The 21,079-nt window shown below is 36.3% G+C and overlaps 3 protein-coding genes across 8 annotated transcripts in view; all 3 read left to right on the forward strand.

The window, feature by feature from the left end:
• The window catches only part of LOC132201685 (uncharacterized), a 167,582-nt gene that overhangs the window by 77,886 nt on the left and 68,617 nt on the right, over positions 1-21,079 (forward strand). For 5 of the 6 annotated variants that reach the window (XM_059628090.1, XM_059628057.1, XM_059628048.1 and 2 more), the window contains one exon: positions 3,920-4,034. In XM_059628090.1, the coding sequence (XP_059484073.1) occupies positions 3,926-4,034 (109 nt within the window). In that variant the 5' untranslated portion in view covers positions 3,920-3,925. Of the gene's footprint in view, positions 1-79; positions 365-3,919; positions 4,035-21,079 lie in introns of those variants that run through there. The other variant, XM_059628082.1, reaches the window with a different exon arrangement.
• On the forward strand, positions 12,006-13,495 carry LOC132195085 (uncharacterized). The gene is made up of 9 exons (XM_059616829.1): positions 12,006-12,095; positions 12,154-12,195; positions 12,266-12,416; positions 12,465-12,517; positions 12,577-12,612; positions 12,712-12,835; positions 12,892-12,986; positions 13,039-13,069; positions 13,225-13,495. Exons 1-9 carry the CDS (start codon positions 12,048-12,050, stop codon positions 13,419-13,421), a joined length of 777 nt encoding a protein of 258 aa, XP_059472812.1. The 5' UTR covers positions 12,006-12,047; the 3' UTR covers positions 13,422-13,495.
• On the forward strand, positions 17,095-18,769 carry LOC132194068 (uncharacterized). Its single transcript, XM_059615133.1, has 9 exons — positions 17,095-17,185; positions 17,244-17,303; positions 17,359-17,524; positions 17,601-17,659; positions 17,718-17,753; positions 17,836-17,959; positions 18,017-18,132; positions 18,183-18,213; positions 18,507-18,769. The coding sequence occupies exons 1-9, from the start codon at positions 17,138-17,140 to the stop codon at positions 18,701-18,703; spliced, it is 837 nt and encodes a 278-aa protein (XP_059471116.1). The 5' UTR covers positions 17,095-17,137; the 3' UTR covers positions 18,704-18,769.

Genomic DNA, 21,079 nt, shown 5'->3' on the forward strand with positions numbered 1-21,079 from the left:
CAGAAATTAAATTAACAGATGATTGGTAAAAGTCACGTGATTGGTCAACCAATAGCTTTCATTGCTTACCCAATCCGTGACCCGTGATAAACACGCCAAATCGTGGAAAAAAGACACGTGTTTGGTATGTCCCAGTGTCATTTTAACGCAATTTTTTTCCATTTAACTTTTGAAAAACTGTTGAAAGTGAATTTTACGAGTATCTTCAGTGCTGCGGAATGATTTTGTGCGGTGAAAATTCGGCGGAAGTAGCGAAAATCGACGATCAAATCGTAAAAACTGAAATTACCGGACCAGGGCCTGGGAGCTATGGCGGCCGACAGGGGTGATATTTTCGCCCCGTGAGGTTTTCCCGTTTCAAAGGGTAAGAAAAAACTCAGTACTCTCCGCGAGAGTGTAAATCCGTCGCGCTCATTGTGCGTGGCGCTCACACCCATCACATCAAGCATAGATCAAACGGGCGAAATATGCAGCGTGTTTACAAGGAGCGAATCGTGTGCTGCCTTTATTAAAAAACTTGGTTGCGAGCGTCGGCGGCAATATTGGGAGGAAGACGAGCCGGCGGCGGGCGGGCGAGTGAGCGACTCCTCCGCCGCTGGTTCATCATCGCCTATTGCAAAATAACATGGTACATTATGATATGGCGGGCGGGCTAATAAAACGCCCGAGAGCATCGACTCCATTAGAGCTCCTCCGCACACGCATTCGGGCTCGGCGAAATGAATTTTAATTAATTTCCAGTACATAAGCACTTTGTTGCGGATGCGCGGCGGCAAGTCTGGAGAAAATTCGCTTTGGAATCGCGCCAGGAAATTGAGTGTTCGCCAAATTAAACGCGCGTACATACGTAATGAAATACTTATAAACAAGGGTCTTCTTGCATGTGAAGCTCTTCCTCGTCAATCGGTGAGAATTAAATCTTTTTAATGTAATCTGAATAGTTTCCTTATTAAACTAAGTTGAAATACAACATTAAAAAAACTGATTTATTATAATTTTTAGTTTCAATTATTCACTTTTTATTTTTTGAAATTGTTTAAAAACAATGTTATATTTTTCTAGGAATGCAGTCGAATGCCGCAAGATCGTATTTGAATATGCATCATAACCTTCACAAACACAGATTTGAAGCTGCCTCTGGGAAAAGTTGATTGCCGCGAATTAATTATGTATATTTACAAGCATTCCATTCACGCGCCCAGAGGCTTATTCCGGATTTGCAGAAGCTTGTTGATTACAATCAGACAATTTTCATCATTAACTTGGAACGCGTGAAACGGAATCTAATTAATTAAGCACCCTCCGGACAAGAACTCTCAAAGTTTTCGCGTCCCTATCGGCTCGAAAATAAAAAAGTCAAATAAAAGATATCGCGCTAAAAGGATTGCCGTCGAGTAATTACTTTGATGAGCTGCGCGAATAAACAGACCGTGAGCTTAAAAAAAATCAAAGCAACCCTTCCCGGTGATTAGTCTTATTGAAAGGCAGCGTCCGTCCGTCCGTCCATCAGTTCAGCGGAGTTTTCGCCAAATTTTAATACACACGTATATGCACAACGGCCGACGCTTTTGATTAAATTTCCTCCTCTGCTGATTGCTTTTTTGATAGTGGTGTGAGCGCGTCGACGGGCAAATTCAATCATTTCTGCCTTGATGCGCCGAACGGCCAGGAGCTACTCTGCTTACAAAATTTACAATGTATAAAAAAAGAGAAGAAAAATTCGTTTATGGTTGGCACGTTTCATTACCCCATGCAGTCGGACTATTAATATATTAATATTGCTTCGTAATTTTTCATTTCAGATTATTAAGCTGTTTTTTTTCAAACCTTTTTTAAACTTATATTGCGAATATTTCAAAAAATTAATCTCACAAAAATATGTTAGTGCAATTATAATGTATAACATGCCAGGATTAAATTAATATAATGATCAGATTTGAGGCTGATATTAATATCTGGATGGTACCACTTTTTTCTAAGTAAAATAATATTAACTTGAAATTACAATAAAAAAATAAAATAAAAAATTATTAACGGATTGAATGCCTTTCTTGTTTTTGAAATAGTCGATGCTCCAGCAATGTACTTGCATTGACAATTATTTATATATTTTTAATAAATAAAGAAGTGTGAATGGAGCCATTTTTTACTTACAATTAGTAAAAAGTAAACAGAGACACTTGGTAGGATTCTGATTCCTTTTACCACAGAGGGGTGGTTTTTCTGCCGGCACCCAGGTGGGCGACAAAGCAGATAAAAGAGCTCTCGCGCCGGCGGAAATGAGCGAGAAATTCCATCACAGGCCCAATGCGAAAAGAGGGGTCAGGTAAATCAAGGGCGGAAACTTCGCGGCCGGCGCAGCCAGGAAATGAGGTTTTATTATTTTTTTTTTCAAAGGGGTGCAGCGAAAGAGGGCCCTCCTTACTTTCTTCCTCGCTCACTCACATGATACGCATTTCGGTCTCAAATATCAACACAATGAAAGAGAGCTGGCGGCGCGCTCGCATATAAATTCACAAGGTACATAGAGAAAAAGAGAAGAGCTGCGGCGAGGCATGAATTATGGATCAGTATCACAGAGAGAGAGAGAGAGAGAGAGAGAGAAAGAGAGGCCAAAAAGAGAGGAAGAGCTGGAGGCTTCGAGCCGAAAAGTTCAAAGTTGCCTTTTCAAAGAGAGCGAGCAGTCGAATTCCGTTCGCGAAAAAAGAGAATTACGCCACTTTTGAAAACGAGTGAGAGACACTTCGAAGATCAATCAAATACCACCATCAAATACGTGTTCTCGCAACTACTTTACGCTACAGTGAATCAGAATTATAAAGAAAAGGCAGAAACTTGGTGCAGTAAAAAAATTTGAGAGTTATTAAAGGATACATTAAAACACTTACACAGTTGGTCACTGAATAAAATATTATAAAAATAAATAAATTAATTTTAAAATTCAATGGCGCATAATAATATTTTTATTTCCCTATCAATTTCAAATTTTTCAAAGGTAGTTTTTTTCTAATCCCCATTGAAAAGGAATTCAGATATTTAAAAAAAGTATATTATATAGTTTTGAGAAAATAATTAAAATAAAAGCAGTTTTGTTTTAGTAACATAGTTTTAAATTTAGATATAATTTTTTCGTGAGTCAAATATTACCTCTTTGTGGTTCCTTAATGTTAACCCTTTTTAAGGTTAGCCAACTAAAAACTCTGCTTAAACGTAGCATGCTTCTGAATTTACAAAGGCATTTATCCTTTTTACAAAGGTTTTAAAACTTTTAATGATAAACTACTTTGAAAATTTGCAAATACTTGTGTTTGTTTTCCATTATTAAATTCCAAATGAAATCGAGCCGGGGTGAACGGTTTAGTAATTAAATTCCCGCTAGGATGGTGCCCATAGCATGAAAGGGGAGATATTGGAAACTGCACACAGCTATTTGCAAATGAAGCTCTTTTCAATCGACGACGACTCTAGCGGAATCCCTTAATACGCAAAGTAGCGTCAAGCCGACTTGTAAAATCAATTTCATTTTGCTCTCTCTCGCTGATCGGAAAGCTCTTTCTCTCTCTTTCGCTCAGCGCGCTTTTTCATTTCCAACTATACTCGCGGAGAAAAGAAAAGAGTCGGAGAAAAGAGAGGGAATCTATAAACCCGCTTCTTCTTTTGCTGCGCGGCGGTTGATTTCTCTCTCTCTCCGCTTTTTTCCAACCAATCTCCCGCTACACAAGATTGTAATTTCCGAATCTACTCTGCCTCAGAATTTTTAATCCAAAGCAGCTTGTCTTTGATCAAAAATTAATTCGATTTAGGGGAGTGAAAAAGGCCAGTTTTGTTTCTCTTTCGCATGCTAATATCCTGACGATATCGATCGATTATGGCCGTCGAGTGTATGCAAATCTAACCGACGGTTTGTGTTTGTTTGCAGATTCAGATGTCCCGGTGGAAAGCGAAACTGCCAATCATGGACTGTTCGCCGCTGCTGCTGCTAATCGCCCTCTTCTTTGTTTTCCTGCCTTCAGCAAACTCGGCGCGACAGCTTGGTGAGTAAATCGCTTTTGGTTGCTTGCTTGCTCTCCGTAGTGACTTAATTGAACAGTCCTAAATGCTGGAATATTTGCATCCGCTTGGTGCAAATTAGTTTGAACAGGTATCAGAGGCAGAAATGTCCTTTGATAATATGAAATTAATTTTGACTTTATTCAAAGATTAAAGAAATTTGGCACATATATTTGAAGGCAATTAATAAAAAAATAATTAATGGAAATTTGGGAAGTAAATTGAATTTAATAAACAAATATTATTTGAACTTTAAACTTAATTGCATAAAGAGAAAATGATGTCTCACGTCTGAAAAATTTGATGATATAAATTTTTTTTAAATGTAACCATACCAATTTTAATCTATATGAAGTTATAATTTCTAAATGTGCTGACTGTAATTATTATAACCCATTTGATTCTTATTCGGGCAGCAGAAAAGGTAAAAATGCGAAAAAATTTGAGCGTATTCAAAAAAAGTAGATTTAAAATGCATTTTATTATTTCTGTTTTTAAGTTTTATATATTTTGCTACACTCATATTTTCTAGAATCCATTGCTGTTGGGAGAAAAAGATATTAATTTCGCTCCTTTAAATTTTCCATTACAATACATAGAGATTTAGATTGCCATGAAATGTAAATATTTCTCGGCTATTTGCTGAACAAGCTACATTTACAAGAGGCAAAATAATATCTTTCTTCGCAGAAAAGAATAGTAAAGAACAGATCACATTTTTAGTTGTGAGACGAACGAAAAAAAAATCGATCGCCCACCATCAAAATTCCTCATACAAGCTTGCGGACCATTTGCTCGAAACGCTTCGCCGTTTGTCAGTGCGGAGAAGAGAAAACTCATTTTCATTTTGCAACAGTTCCAACTTGAATATTGCGCCGGCTGTTGGGTCTCTCGTTAATTAATCAGCTCGCTTCTTGGCTCGAGCGTGGCATTTGCATGCCAAGGGACGAATCGTCGTGCAGGCGAGAGAAATGGCGAGTTTTGGCAGGTCGGTCTTATTTCCCTCAATATGCCATTAATTAGGGAACGGAGCTCTTTGTGTGCGAAACGGAGACCCCCCACGCGAAAACGACCGCAGCTCAGTGTGCGGTCACTTTGCAAACGCCGGCGCAATAATTGTTAAGGTGTTGTTTCTGCGCCCGTGTGGTCGTTAAGTACACACCCGTCGTCTACTTTTATTGCTGGCAGAGCAAACCTGTTTCGCTCTCTTGCCGTCTCAGCAATTTCCTTCTTGTTTGTTAAGCCCATCATCGAAAAAGCAGCCGGCAAATTTCGTTCACAAAGCAAAACGAGAGAGACCTGGATTATGAGACGAGAGCGGCCCTCGAAAGGTCATTAGCTTCGGCGAAAGTGAACGCACTGAAGGGAATAACAAGCGCCGCAACCCTCCTGAAATGCCATTGAGAGAGACGTGCGCGGCTGGTGTCCCTTTTTGCAGAGTCGGCGGTATTTCCATATCAACGAGCATATGATATAAACATGCCACAACGGATTTTGAATTTCAGGTTGTATATTGTTAAAAATAATGTAGAATTTTGGCACTTCAAAGGTATGAAGAATTCGTTGACAACTCAGATATGCTACAATGCCGCAATAATTTATTGCCCTGCGATGCGCCACTAAAAAAATTAATACCCATGCTAGTTCTTTTTATTTTTATTTTACAAAAATTTTTTAAGTTGACAACAATAATGCATGCTTCAAAAAATTCAAAATAATTTGAAACCAGCCAATTTGTTGCGAATCTTTAGCTACTTTTCTGCATTTAATTATAAATAATTTTTTTTTTTTAGAAATACAATCTTAATAATAATTTTATAGAAAAAATAAAAATTTTCTAACATTGCAATCATTTGGATAAGTAAATTAAATTTTCTAGAATCAGTAAAACCTATAGAGAAAACATTTTTTTTTTCAAAACATTAACGATTCTTATCAAATTTTGATGAGTTTAGTATCTCATTTTTAGAACTGTAAAGAAGATTAAGTTTCAAGTCCTCTTCTAAGGTAATGCATAATTATCTAATTCTGAACTTAGTTTATGACAAATTGACTCATCATATTGCAGACATTTTTTTTAAATTAATATTTTATTTCATCGAATTTTAATCTCATTTGAAGATACCTTATAAAATAATGCATCACTCCATTTTTTTTTTTTTAATTAAAATTACTATTAAATTTTAAAATTTTTTTAAATAAAAGAAATTTTATAATATTTTCAAATTTTCCTCTCTGCAGAAGAGCAAGTTTATATTCCGTCACTTTTCCTTGCGTTGGAGCAGAGTGGATTTTAAACATACTATTTACAGCAGAGGTATTTTTTTTCTACCTCAAAAAATAAATTTCGAGCGTGCAAGCAAACAGCCGCCGGTTGGCAGATTTTAGAGCACTCTGCGCACCATCAGAAAGGTTGCAAATTGAATCGAGTCGCGGACGGAGCGCGCGTATTTGCGTTTTCATCGTGCGGCCCTGGCTGTTATCAAATCAAAAAGCTACACGAGAGTTAATCCCATCACCGGTGGATCGTCGTTTTTATTTACACTCCACTTTAATTAATCCATTCAGTCGAGTTATTAATTGTAACACTCAGGTGCGCGTGCGATAATGGAAACGACGACGGTAAACAATGGAGTGATGGCATGGCTCTGAAAATAAAATCAAAGCAGAGAGCTGGAAAGGCTAAATCACGCACAAAGCTCAATATTTTAAAATTGGACAGTAAAATATTTAAATTTAGTCAATTTTTCATATTTGTCTTTTCTGTAAGCATAGAAATATTTGAAAAGAAATTGTAAGGGATCAGACCTTTGAATTTGATAATTATTTTATTTTAACTGAAAACCGCATAAAAAAATTTTAAAAAAAATTACTTAATTTAAGATCTTGTTCTGTTCTTTCAACAGCACAAAATGTCATGTCTTTTCTTAAAAAATATAAATATTATATAAACAAGGAGTAATTATAGAAAAATTCACGCAAATTGAAGTTGCAACAGTTCACGTTACAACGAATTTTTTTAAGATGCCTTGTGAATGAAAACAAATCTATATTGTTGTATTATTATTAGTTTTACAAAAATACAAAAAAAAATTTGGTCAATATTTTTATGAGTATGGAGGACGTTGGAATTTTCTTTGGTTTATATTTCGTTCAAAAATAATAGAATTGGTCCATGTTTTTTTTTACGCAGCCCAAGGATTAAGTTGAATTTTATCGTTTTCCACGCGAATTCCTCTTCGTCCACCACTCGTTCACTCTCAGTGTGTGCCAACCAATACATTATATTTATTTATACAGGCGCGCAGGCAGTTGGTTGGATTGTTATTTATCGCCCTCCCGCATCATCCGAATACAGAGCCTGCAGTGATACAAAGATTTTCGATTTATCTGCCCGCCGCTCGCTCGCTTGCCCGCCTTTCTATACATTTTGATTTCCTCTCTTTCCTTGTCAATAAAGTGCAAACACTCACAATAACATATCATCGCATGCGAGTTCCGGCTCCTTCTATTTTTCTGTTTCACCCTCCACGTCTCCGGTCTTTTCACAGATCCTTGAGAGAGCAACATTAAATGACAATTTGCAAATCTCCAGGCGAAAAAAACCATAAATTCCTGCATTGTATTTTTTCACAAACGTATGCAACCGGTACAACCGACCGGATGGGCCGGTTGCATAAACTCTCACTTTGTCGGCGAAAACTTCTGACTGATTGTGAGCGACGTCAATCATTTTTATACTATTGCGGTTTTTCTCTCTCTCCATAGATGTTTGCGTTGAATTTCAATCAGTGACCAATGAGGGCGAACAAGTTGGCTCTCTTTTTTGTGTCAACAAACGCAATTGGAGAGCGAATCGGCTCTCTCGACGAGCGGATAATTGAATTGGCTTGACAACGGGCAATATCCAAGATGGAAACTCTTGCAATTGTTCGCTATCTCTCTTTAGCGAGAGGTAATCGAGGCCGATGCACTCAAGAGCGGTTATTATGCAAAACTAGATGGGTATTTCGAACCAAAGCGCGGAGAAGGATGCAGTTGTTTGCCCAGAAAATATACTCTCTACTTCTCTCTGCGTTTGATATTTCAAACGAGCCGACTTTCCAACCCAATTACGACGAGGCAACAATAAAGCAAGAGATAGGATTTCAAGGGAAAACCATGCACTCCGTGATGCAATAAGTTGTCGAGAGCAGACTGATGAGATGGTTTTGCTATTGTGTGGAAATGGTCGAAGGTAGAATCTCTGATGAATAGGGCGAAAATAATGAACATTTTACAAATACAATAAGGTAGTTTTTTTCAATTAAAATGTTGCGCTTCTTTGGAAACAAATTTTAAGTAATTAAATAAACAAGCACATATTTTTATATTTATGAAAAAACTATGATTAACAAAAGTAATTACAAATCCTGGAAGTCCATCTCTATAGGCTCCCAAGTTTTAGCAACTTTTTAGCCATTCCTTCATATTATTTTATTCTAATTACCATCAGTAGAAAGTGCATTATTAATTATTCTTCTCAGTGAAAAGATAAAAATTAAACGTTTTTTTGTTTTGTTACATGAGTTTTTCAGACGTTTTTTATTGCATTTTTATCATGAAATATCTATATGGAAAACAATATAAATTTTATAACAATAATAATTTTATTATTTAATTATATTAAATGGAAAGAAGTATTATTTACATTTTTCATTGCAGGGTTAACACTATAAGTTATTTTATGGTTTTATGGACATAGGTTTCTTTGATTCCATCAAAAAATTATCGATGAATTACGTAAATAATACATAGGGAAGTATATTTCACTTCTTTTGTAACAGAAAAAGAAAATATCAGTGGTTTTGGTGAATAAAATAAAAGATGGTTTAAAAATCTCATTTTGAATAATGATCACAATATTTCCATTTTATATAAAAAATAGTTCATATTTTCCACTCTTCTTTAAATTTTTCATCAGGTAGAAAGTTTTGAATCTGACAACCAATTTTACAAATTCAGGTGCACGCGATGGAGATGAAGGAAGTTGTCAAAATGATGATTTTGCTCTTTAGTCGGAAACGGGAAGAGGCTCTCGAAGATTAGATTGGAAAACATCAAAATCAGCGAGTCGTGCGTAATTCGAGGCTTCGTGCTTTCCGATCCAAAACTTGCAGCGGAAGCAACAAATCTCGCCGCCCCCTGGGGGACCGCGGCGTGCATCTCATTAGGACGAGTGGCGGAGCTTGAGGTGCACCTTTCCACTTTGCAGCGCGCAAAGTGGGCCAGCAGGGTTGATTAATCTCCGTGAAACACGTCTCCGAGATTGCATAATTAATAAGGCAATAATTCAATTAGCACTCGCTCGACGAGTGTGTTTGGAGAAGGGGGTCGGTGCCGTGGGGGGGGGGGGGGGGGGCTCTAGCCTGAGTCGATCGCTGCCTGCTTAACTTGTCATTCCCGGCGGCACCAGTGTACATATAAATCGACCTTTTGCCTCGCACCTCTCACTCTAATTTATTATGCCCTAGGCAAAGTTTTTGCCCTTTGAAAGCGCCTCGGAAGCTGCGGAACGCACGCAGGCACCGGCCGCCGAGAATTTCGCACTTATTCCTTCCCAAACAGGGGCGCTTCGCACCAGCTGGACCTTGAAATATGAAACACAGACGCTCTTTTGATGATATGTTTTCTGATTTCTGAGCAACGAAAAAAAAATTGTGGCTTACACAATTTTTGGGCAAAATTAAAATTACTGAATAAGTTATTAAACCGGTAATTTTCGATGAATTTTTGAACAAAAATGTAATTAATAAGGTTGAAATGCTATAGTTAAAGTATAAGTTAATAATCACTATATAAGTGAATAATTTAGAGGAAATACAAATTCCCACAACTTTTTAAATATTGGCCAGTAAACACTTTAAAATAATTTTGAATAATTAAAATTTTAACAATCTGTTGAAAAACTACTTATTCTTGCAGACTTGATGATATGCTGGCTGATGATCGATAATAAACAGTGATAAAAACTTACAATTTGAAGCAAAATCGTACAGCACATATTGGTTTTTGAATTTAAAAAATCTCTTTTAAATGAATCAAATGTTTGCTTGCTAAAATTAAATCAGTCCCTTGAACTAAAATACTCTTATTTAGATTATGAAATAAAAACTTCTTCGTCTTTCTGATAATTTTATCTCCTCTTGAAACAAGTCAGAATCTGGTGTTCTACATTTTGAATATTCAATTTATTTCTGCATGTTCAGCTGATTCGGATCGGTTTCACGCTTGTCTTGTATATTGTTGTCAGTCCATTCGAATCAAAAGGAGGTGAACAAATGCTCGCTCGCAGTCGAGGCACGTTTGAAAAATTAGACGAGCGCCTGTTCTGTGCGCGCGAGAAGTAAACCGGCTGTCACTCGGAATGACAAATGCTGCCGACGCTGTTCTCTCACTCACTTCCATCGCACATTAATAAATATTATTTCATTCCCTCCTCCACATTAATGCAGCGCCGCCTTAAGTCGGTAATTGAGTGCCGCTATTTACACAAAGCGGGCGCATCTCTCGCTAATGGCTCACTCGAGTTCACGTGTGCCTGCGTGCACATGACTCGCGCCGAGTGGGTGGCAAATGGAGCCATGGTTTATTTTGGACGCCTCTCCGCGTGACTCACTCTCTCATGCTTTGGCACTCTTGATTTCCACGCATGCTCTCATTTCTCATTTTAAACAACACTATCAAGCTCAATTTAATTGATAATATTTATATGTTTAAAAATGTCTCTGGTAATGATGTAAAGGATTTTATTTGTAATATGGAAGGCAATGTTATTATGAAAATAAAAAATAAAAATAAATTAAAATTTATATACAGAAAAACGTTGAAAAATACATTGAAACATTAATTTATCTTCTTTGTTAGAACACAATTTTCTTATGTTAATTTATTTTTTATTTTTTAATTTTATAACAATAAATTTATAAGCATTATATAACACGCTTTATTTTATTTTTATGTTTTTCTCTTCCTAGTTGATAATTAACTTATAAATTCGTTCAAATACAACAAAATTCCGCGTTAAAACCAGACGCAAAATACAATTTCATTATTGCAAGGACATTTAAATTTGAATTATTTATTGCGATTGAACTGTCACAGGCTGACTCTAGAAATTTCCACTTTAAAAAATAAAACTCGCAAATGACGCCAGCGGCCTTCGGTTGAACAGGATGTGAGAAACGAAATGTCCTTGAAATCTATACATGGCATGAAATGTAAAAGTTGACGTCAAAAGCTCTCGATTTTCGCACATGGTGAGTAATTGAGGAATGGAAAATAAATAAAAATTTTGCACATCTGACTTATAAAAATTTAATTAAATAAATAAATATCCCCAATCGTAATCCCAAATTCCTTTGTACGATCTGAAAATTTGAATCATTGAGATTATAATTATTTTGTTAGAGTTTTACACTTATACATTTATTTAAAATGTTTTATCATAATTATATTTATAAAACATTTAATTGTTCACCTTTACTTGGCCTTCACGTGATAAGGCTCTCATACTAAGAAAATATTTTTAATATTAAAAATATAAATTTCATGCAATTTATTTTAATACGTAAATTTTTGTATTTTATATAATATTGCACTCCTGTCAATACATTTCATTCCTTAGACTTTGTGATAATGTCCTTTCATGACCATGCATCTAAACCATAAATATAAAACATTGAATTCTTGCAAGCAACTCTTCTGCACTCTAGTGTCATTAGACAATAATTTCCGAGCACTTTGCCATATTTTCAACTTGACGGATGTGTTGTCAGGCTTCGAAAATATGGCTGCCATCACGGGAAACGAATATAGCAGAATAATTCTCTGATATATATCAGAGTCCTTGAAACTATATTGAAGCTTTCTGTGGACGAACATCCGCTGGTTGGTGCGTCCGGTCGGTCAAGTATAAAAAGGGCCAGCTCAACTGACGGTTCCACAAAACATTCAACATGCTGAAGTTTTTAGCAACACTGTCGGTTCTCGTTGTCGCCGTCTCGGTAATAATATTTTCCTGGTCTCACCATTTTTTTTATTCAATCTCTTCCCGTTTGGCAGGCAAAACCACCAAAAGAAATGTGCAACCCTCAATATTTGATTGTCAGTAAACATTATTCGGAACAATTTCTAAAATGCAAAAAAACTTAATTAAATTCTATGAAAATTTTAGCAAGCAAAGAGTTGCTGCAGCTCATTGCCCAAGGTCTATACTGAAGATGATTTTAAGGCGTGCAAGTCAGCGTCACCTTTTAATGGTGCACCCCAAACTGGCGATAATAAATCAAGGACGAAACGCGAACCTGAACCATTGAGGCCAAGAAGTTGTTTATATTTATTTATTTATATTTGTTTTAAATGATCTTGATCAGGTGGACCAGGTGGTCCCGGTGGACCACCAGGTGGTCGCTTTGGGCCTCCATTCGTAAATATACTTCAATTAAGCTTTCATGAAATTGCCATTAATTAAACACAAATCTGCAGGCAGTGATTAACTGCATGCTCAAGAATAAGGGCCACGTAAGTTAAAAGATTGTATGCAATTTTATTTTATTATCATTAAAAGACCTTGCCGATTTTTGTACTATTTTTATTGACATACTGAATTGAAAAAAAAAGGTGGACGATAATTACGTTTTGAACAAGGACGCCCTCATTAACAGCTTCAGTGCAGTCGCTGAAACTGATGTCTGGAAATTCAATGTCACGAATGTCATCAATGAGTGCTTCAAAAACCTATCAGGTATTTTGCTCATCCCCCTTTTCTTGTTGATATTGAACCAGAAATCTCCACTGCAGCTGCCGCTTTGCCGGCTCCTCCTGCAGATGCTCCTGCTATTGGCAAACCTGATGGTCTCTTAGTGCTAAGTTGCATTCAGACAGGGCTTCTGCTTGTAAGAAATTAAATAGTAAATTTTCACTATGTGTATCTTAATATTTGATCAGAGCTGCCCCACTGCTGATAGGATAAATCTAGGTAAATTAAAAAATCTAAACTTTTTAAATTTTCAAATAGGAGATAGTAACTCTATAACATTTACAAGAATCTAAATTCTTAATGTTAATTGTTATTAAAATCAACGTTTCAAATAAAATTAATTAATTTAGTAATGTACCATACAATAAATTTAGATACCGTTCCTGTGGATAATCAGGACATTCCAAAAGAGATTCCCAAATTTCCTGCTGCAACTTGTAGCCAACGATTCGAGGAGCTCGGTCAATGCAATCCGTTTTTTGTCCCCAAGAGAAAAAATAGGGGTGCAAGGAAAGGAGACAGGCGCAGAAAACAGAACACGAAAATAGACTCGGCCGTAACTGGAAATTAGCAGAGTTGCTTAATCATGAATTAGCAATGAGCAAAATTCGATTGATTAGAAATAAAATTTTGAAAACGCATAAAAAAAATCTCAGACTGTTTTAGTTTTAAACCTTTATTATTTCACGCTATTTACTCTCAAATATTTGTGCTAATGATACTTCCACTTTAAATATTTGGAAACAGAGGATTGACTTTCTTTAACTTTCGCAATGAGCGATGCAAGTAAATTTTTTCGAAGGTAGTTTTTTTTCTAAGTTGCCGATTTATTCAAATAGAGAATAGAAAATTGCTGAGTGCAGAGCAAATAAAAGAATAAGAAAAACACATTGATCACATCAGAACTTTAGATTTTCATTAAATATTATTGAAAACGTGCTTATTTAATTGAATTTTACCCACGTAATAGTTTTTCTAGTTTTAGATACGATCAATTAATAATTACCTACATGTGCGGCAAGAATGAAAACAAAACATAATAATTTTGTAAAATGTTTGATTTTACTCATAATTTATTCACGAAGTTAAATGTCAATAAGGGTGCGCTTTTGACATTTGGAAACAATTGGTCCATTGTGGCTGCTGCATTGTGCGGGTGTGATATGCATTGCAAATGGGGCTGACTGATGCAATTCCCATGTCAAGTGCGAGAGTTGTCGGTGCTGCAATGGGCCTTTGTTCTCTCAGCAAATAAAGAGGAGCAGAAAGAATGGTACGTAGTTGCAGGACGGATTAGAGAAATAAAGATGGGTACAATGCGCGCGGATAAATCCATTAAGGGATTGAAAGCGGTGCAATTAAATGGAATAGAGGGAGGAGGACAGATTGGCGCAGTCCTCTGAAGCCCTGGAATTAAATAAAAAAATAAATTTTACCAATTATAAAATCAGTAAGCTTGAAACAGAAAGAGGCTGAGCACAAACGATAAATTGATAATATGATAATTAAATTCACTAATATAATTCAAAATTTCTCTGATTTTCTTTTAAAGATTACATAAATTGTACATAAATTGGATGAATCGAATGATATTAAACAATCTAAAAGCTTTGCACAAATAAAACATTGAAAAAGGAAATAAAAGGGTAGAGAATATGTAATAAAAAGAAAATTTTCTGTTGTTGCTGTTTTTTTTTTTAATTACAACTACCTATTCATATTTAATTATTTATTTTCCATTAATAGACATTCATTAGAGGACAATGAAATATATACAACATATTGCATGGAATCAATACACCTAGATATAAGATTAAAACTAAAAACAAAAATCAGTGTGGTGGGTGGCATGTTTCCGCTATTTTCAAATTATTATATTTTACTTTAAATAACCTGGCTCTAAATAAATTATATAATAATGAAGTAATTTTATTTTTAATTATGTAATAGATACAAATTCTTACGAAAACAAGAGGTAGAAAGATACGCGGGAGACAAATATACTATACAAAAATAAAAATAAAGCAAAATTATAGACACTGAATTTGTGAAAGTTTCAACTTTTGAACTGGAGCTTGAAATGACATTCTTACAAAATCTCAAACCTTTTTGAATAAGAAAAAGCTTGTCATGATTAAAAATTGAATCTCCATAAAACAAGCATTGCTTGAGCCATAAGGCAGACCCTCTGTGATCCTCTTTCATCAGTAAACACACAGCATTTTGCCGCTATTTATTTTATTTCGCAGAGGGCTGGTGGAAGAGAGAATCGCTCGCAGCGGCTTAATGAGCTGACTGCGCGTCTGCGAGCGGCCAATAGTTTTTAAAGTGCGATATCATGAACATCAGGCGGCGGGTGCGCGTCACTTGGCCAAAAGTTCATTACGTGTGTCGGAGAAAAACTCCCTGGAGAGAGTCGGAGGAAAAAAATACGCAGGAGAGAAATGAGCGAATCAATATCGACGCGGCAATCATCAGCGAGAGAAGCAGCAGCAGTTACACTCGCCCGACGAGCGTGTAATGGACAATTCTTGTCCCGATATCGATTCCTAATATTTATTCCCACTGGCTGCGTTCTCCTCCGACGGCTTTTCGCACGTGCCAAGCTGCTCTCGGCCGGCTGGAGTAATGCATGAGAAAGAGGGTTTAAAGGGCTTTCCGTCTCCAGCTCGTCTCGCTGGTGCAGAAAATTTCGGCAGCTTGCGGAAAGAATTCAAAATCCCATTATAACACTTACCATTTATTTAAATCTATATTATCAACAAATAAAAAAAACATGTTATAGTAACATTATACCGATATTAATGGTCAATTAAAGATTTTAATCTAATCTAGACATGGCATGAAATTATTTTTATTAATCTTTTGTTTTACTCGTGACAATTTTTTTAAATTAATTTACAACTGAATTTAAACAATGTATATAATTAGTAACAATGTCGATAAATAAACATCAATAAAAATAATTAATTACAAGTTTAAAACAAGCTCCTTACTTTAAAAATAAATTTCTAGTTTATCGCTCATATTTAACTTGATGAGAAGTGAGTTTTTTTCAAAGTCATTTCTTACTTTCCACTTTTACCACCTCTTATAATAAGGATTTTCAATTCTCTCAAGGAAAAAATTCGTTCATTTCGCATCGGCACTTCCACGAATACAATTTGCACGTGGCACTCAAGATGCTCACCGGAAAATGAGAAAAGTTTTGCGCGCGCAAAAATAATAATGTAAAATATTGCGGGTGGAATATAAAACGATTCTTTATTCGCGTATAATTTGATTTCCAGCAGCGAAGCTAGAGGGGAAATAATAATTTCTTCGGGGGATTCGGCACTCATGCGCGAGCGAATTTTAATGCTCGCGCGACTTCTTAACGCGCTACTTTTGAATTATGCGGCGGCTGTTCTGGCGAGCAAACTTTCTTAATATGAGGGGTGCGAGACCGCAGTAGTTTTTTTCCGGCCCCACCGGCTCCAATATCACGAGCACATTCTGGCCTCGTTAGCATAATTTGCGAAGGAGTTGTGGATGTAAACGCACGTCGTTTAGCGCACAACAGCTTAGGGGGCAAGTGACCTGGAAAATTGGACCGATCGAATCAACTTGTGCTGCGACTCACATACGACAAAACTCAAAGTGCATGCAACATCGACATCATTTAAATTGCATGAAAAATATCTGACGCAAAAAAAATATTATATAATTTTTTATTTGTTGAATTAATGAAGAAGTATGAAAATTATTTCATAATTTACGTTATTTTATAATTGTAAGAGAAACGCAAATTAAATCTTATAATAAAATTGTAATTTGATACCGTATTTAAAAAGCAGACATATTGAATTAAAAATTAACTAAAATCTTGTTTTAAACATAATTTAATAATTTAAAAAGGCGGCTTTTCTGTATGTTGTGCTGCTTAAATAATATATATAAAATATCAATTTATAATTACCTGAATTCCCTAACTTGCTTTGCATATTTTTAAAAACTTTCAAAAATTCAGTTGCTTAAAATTCAAATTACATAGACATTTTCCATCAGAGTTGATGGCACAGGGCACCGATTCATTCCGGTGGCTGATGTGCTGTCGCACCACGGAAACATGGCCGATATATAAGAGGAAATGAAAATGACACTAATGATTCTCGGGAAAACAGAGAGAAGGTCCTTGAAAGTGACTAGCGGTTTGATGATGACTCAGGAAAGGAAGCGTCCGGTCAGACTAGTATATAAGGGGGGTCTGCTGGTCCATCGATATCACAAGCAATTCAAGTTTCAACAATGCTGAAGTTGGTTGTAGCTGCACTCGCTCTAGTGGCCGTCGCCTTGGTAAATATATGTCACCCTGAATATGATTTTTTACTTTTGCTACTGTAACATTGCCTAGGCGGACCCGCCAAGAGAGCTCCTGGACAACCCAGACTTCTGCAATCCCAAGTTCTTGATGGTTTGCTTTTAATTTGCTAGAGTGTCTATTCAGAATGTTAAACCGGCCATTGTAGCAAGCTGAACAGTGCTGCAGCACTTTGCCCAAGGTTTTCAAAAAGGAAAATTTTGATGCTTGCATGCCTAAGGATGGTGCTAAGAGCGGTGAATCTGGTGAGGCTGGTGGGGCCAAGTCGAGGAACAGACGCTCACCCAAGAAAGGCGGAAACGGAAAAGACAAAAGTTCGTCTTGATAATTTCTAGTCTTTTGACCCTAAAATTTCAAAAAAATTCCTAAAATTTTTTAAAACTTCAAAAGGCCAAAGACAAGGGAAGTCAGGACCTGGAGGAGAAGGACCTAGGGGCCCTTGCCCACTCGTAATCTACCATAGCTAAATTCTGAACACACTGTTTAGGTCTAAAATAATAATTGCAGGCAATTGCCCAGTGCGTTTTGAACCAGACTGGCAATGTAAGACTAGTTGAAAATTTTAATTTTTAATGTTGCGATTTTGAAAAACTGAACACTAAAATCAAACAATGGGCATACGTAGATCAATGCTGATGGTTCCGTTGTGCAATCAGCCGTCCTTAAGAGCTACCAAGATGCGGCCACGACTCAGGAATGGAAGGATTTGGCAACCAAAATCGTCAATGCCTGCTTTGATAACGTGACAGGTTTTAAATAATTTCGCAGGGTTATCACAAAAATTTCATAAAATTGACTGTTGTCAGCCACCGTTAAAAATTTGCCACCACCACCCGCAGATGCACCTAAACCTGCCGATGGCAAGATGGTTGCGCCAAATGCTCTCTTGACAATCGTTTGCATCCAGACGAACCTTTTCATTGTAAGCTGTAGCTGAAAAAAAATCTGTCTTCTTAATTTTAATTTGTGTAGAACTGCCCAACTTCTGATCGTACTAGCACATGTAAGTAATAATGTCTTACATTTTGTAAAATTTGCAATATTAAGCTTGAAAGTTAAATATTTATATCAATAACATTTAACATGCTGCAACATGCTAAAGATTTTAAACAAAGGCACACTTGCCATGATTGAGATTCATTAAAAAATTACACACAATGAATGATTTCATAGGGTGATGTTCTTTAGCATTTTAAGTCTCTCATTTATTTAAATTTTTATTTCAAGATGGATATAAATTATTTTCACCCTTAAAATTGTTTGTTGAATAAAATTTATTATGGTTGAAAAATGCAGTGGCTGCTGGTGAACCTGATACCTGTGACACGCGTTACACCAAGCTTGGAAATTGCAACCCAATGTTCTTGCCCAACCCCAAGGACATGAAGAAGGGAAAAGAGAATAAGGGAGGAAGGGGAGGAAAGGGCAAGTCAGAGAAGTCGGTAAAGAAGGAGAAGAAGAGCAAGTCCAACAAGGAGAACAACAAGCAATAAATACAAGTCTTGAATTGGAAAAGAGCTTGTGATAATTATGATTGATTGGAAATAAAAATTGGATTTAAAAAATATAAAATTTTGGGCATTTTAATGTTATCAATGGAACTTCACACAAATGTTATAGAATTAGTATCAAAATTGAGGAAATTTGCTATATTTGATTAAAAATATTGTAAAATATAAATGATATCCATTGCTTTCTATTGGAGATCTGGCTAGAGTTGTGCTACGCACTTCTCCAATGTCAAATACCCAAATGTAATTCAAAATGCAGTTATTGTACATAAATTAAATACACATTTTTTTATTTACTTAGTCTTCTGTAGAATATGCAAAAACAATCCTTTTGAGATAGTAAAAATCCTGAATTTAGCTAACTTTCAAATTTAATAATACTTACACTAACAATAAGGCTGAGAATTATATGACATGCTTATCATTGGAGATAGAAATCAGGTGCGAAAATTAAAATATCATGATTTCTAATTCATGTTTCAACAAAATATTTGCCAGTGGTTGCATTCAAACTTTGTAAGCACTCAAAATTGAAAATACCATGCGTGCACGCAGTGCTGCGGCCAAACAGAAAAGAGGCTCCGGCCGCAACCACTCTGCAAAGTTTGCGTTTTCCTGGGTTCGAGGCCATTAGCCCGCTGTGCACAAGTCTCTCTCACAAACAGATGACAAAGGGCTAAATGGATAAACAGCTCGGAAGCCGCACGGAATGTGAGCGTTTCGGGTTCGCTGGTTTGTTAAATTGTTAACGACGCGATGCACCCACTGCAAGTGACTGGCACATGGATAAAAATCGCAGATTAATTCTTTCCTCAAATCTCGCTGCTCACGAATAAATCCATATCGCAGGCAAAGCAAAGGGCAGCTTTTTACTGCCCAAAACTTTCGCCGCCAAGAGTTCCGTGTTCTCTCTTGAGAAAAGTTGTGGGAGCCGCAGCCGCATCAGCGATGAGCCAATTAGCCGATGGTCAAATAGAGAAAATGGCTTGATGAGGAGTTGCTTAACGAGCAGATCAAAGGCCGCTCTCTCTCGGCTGCAGACGTGCCCTCCCTGCGCCACATCCATAATGGCAATAATTGGAGTCCTCTCGAGCCTTCGCCGCAAAATACTGCTCCTTGAACTTCTCCTGCTCCTAGTCGGGCCCAGCCTAAGATTCGAGGTGACTTTTGCACAGAGCAACTTGGCTGCACGCAGAACCAATCAAAACTTATTTGCTCTTGAAGTGCAGAAGGGTATGCGTAGACAATATTGGACCATTACGAAAAGCCTGAATAAGTATATAAATTTTGGCGCATTCATTTTAATTTTGCTTTGGAAAACGAAGATTAAATAGTTTAAAATATTTAGTTTTCGCCGTAAAATTATATTTCAAAATAATTTTGACTGAGCAAAAATGTGATTTGATAACTGGGAATGAGTAAATCGCAATTCACTTTTCTTTTAAATATCAACTATTTGTTGTATCACATTAAGTATTATTTTGCTTCAAAGTTTTTTTTGATCTCCCTGATAGCAAAATTCAATACTTTGGTTGGGCCATACATTACAGACTTTCGAGAGAAAAAATTAAGCTTTTTACATAATTGAAACACATATTGGTTTGAAAAAGAAACACGGAATAAAAATGAGTGTTTGGCGACGTTTTGAGCGGTACTGAAAATATCCCTTAAAACCAGATCATGCTCATTTGAAAAACTAATATATTTCTTTCAACAACGTTAAAAATAGTTAGTAAATTATCAAATTTTTAGCTATAAAATCTTAATTCTATAAACAATTAAATTTCAATGTGTTATTGGTTTTAAAATGATCTGAAATTTAACTTATTTTTATCGAAAGCTGTAGACTAAAATTTCCTTGATCGTTGTTAATTTTAACGATCTGCAGGAGACATACCCATTTTATTCGTGTTTTGTCTATTGGATAATTTTGTGCCGTAAGTTTTAATTACACATTTTATATATCTCTATAATATTTACATATTCCAGCGCAAAATTATTCTTGCTTTTAGTTGATCTGCAATTATTCAGTGAGGGGATTAACCGACAAATTAATATTCGCGTCGGGACGTGAGCAGGACTGCAAACGCAGAGATTTGGTGTTGCCGAATTCCAACATTAATCTCAGCGCATTCGAATTCGCCGGCTCACATACATAAATTTGCATTTAATGCTGGGTGAAATTATGATAATAACCAGCAACCGTTCATTCGTTCGCTCGCTCACGGCAATAATTTGCGTTCCGGCGCAGCTGCAGCGCCTAATACATTATTTTAAGAGCTCAATGCGCACACACACGCCTATATAAATTTCGCAACGATGTATAAAGGTTCCGTGCTATTAAGGCAGTGCACCTGT

This window comes from Neocloeon triangulifer, unplaced genomic scaffold (assembly GCF_031216515.1).
Source record: "Neocloeon triangulifer isolate White Clay Creek 2 clone unplaced genomic scaffold, ASM3121651v1 ptg000001l, whole genome shotgun sequence".
Taxonomy (NCBI): Eukaryota; Metazoa; Arthropoda; class Insecta; order Ephemeroptera; family Baetidae; genus Neocloeon; species Neocloeon triangulifer.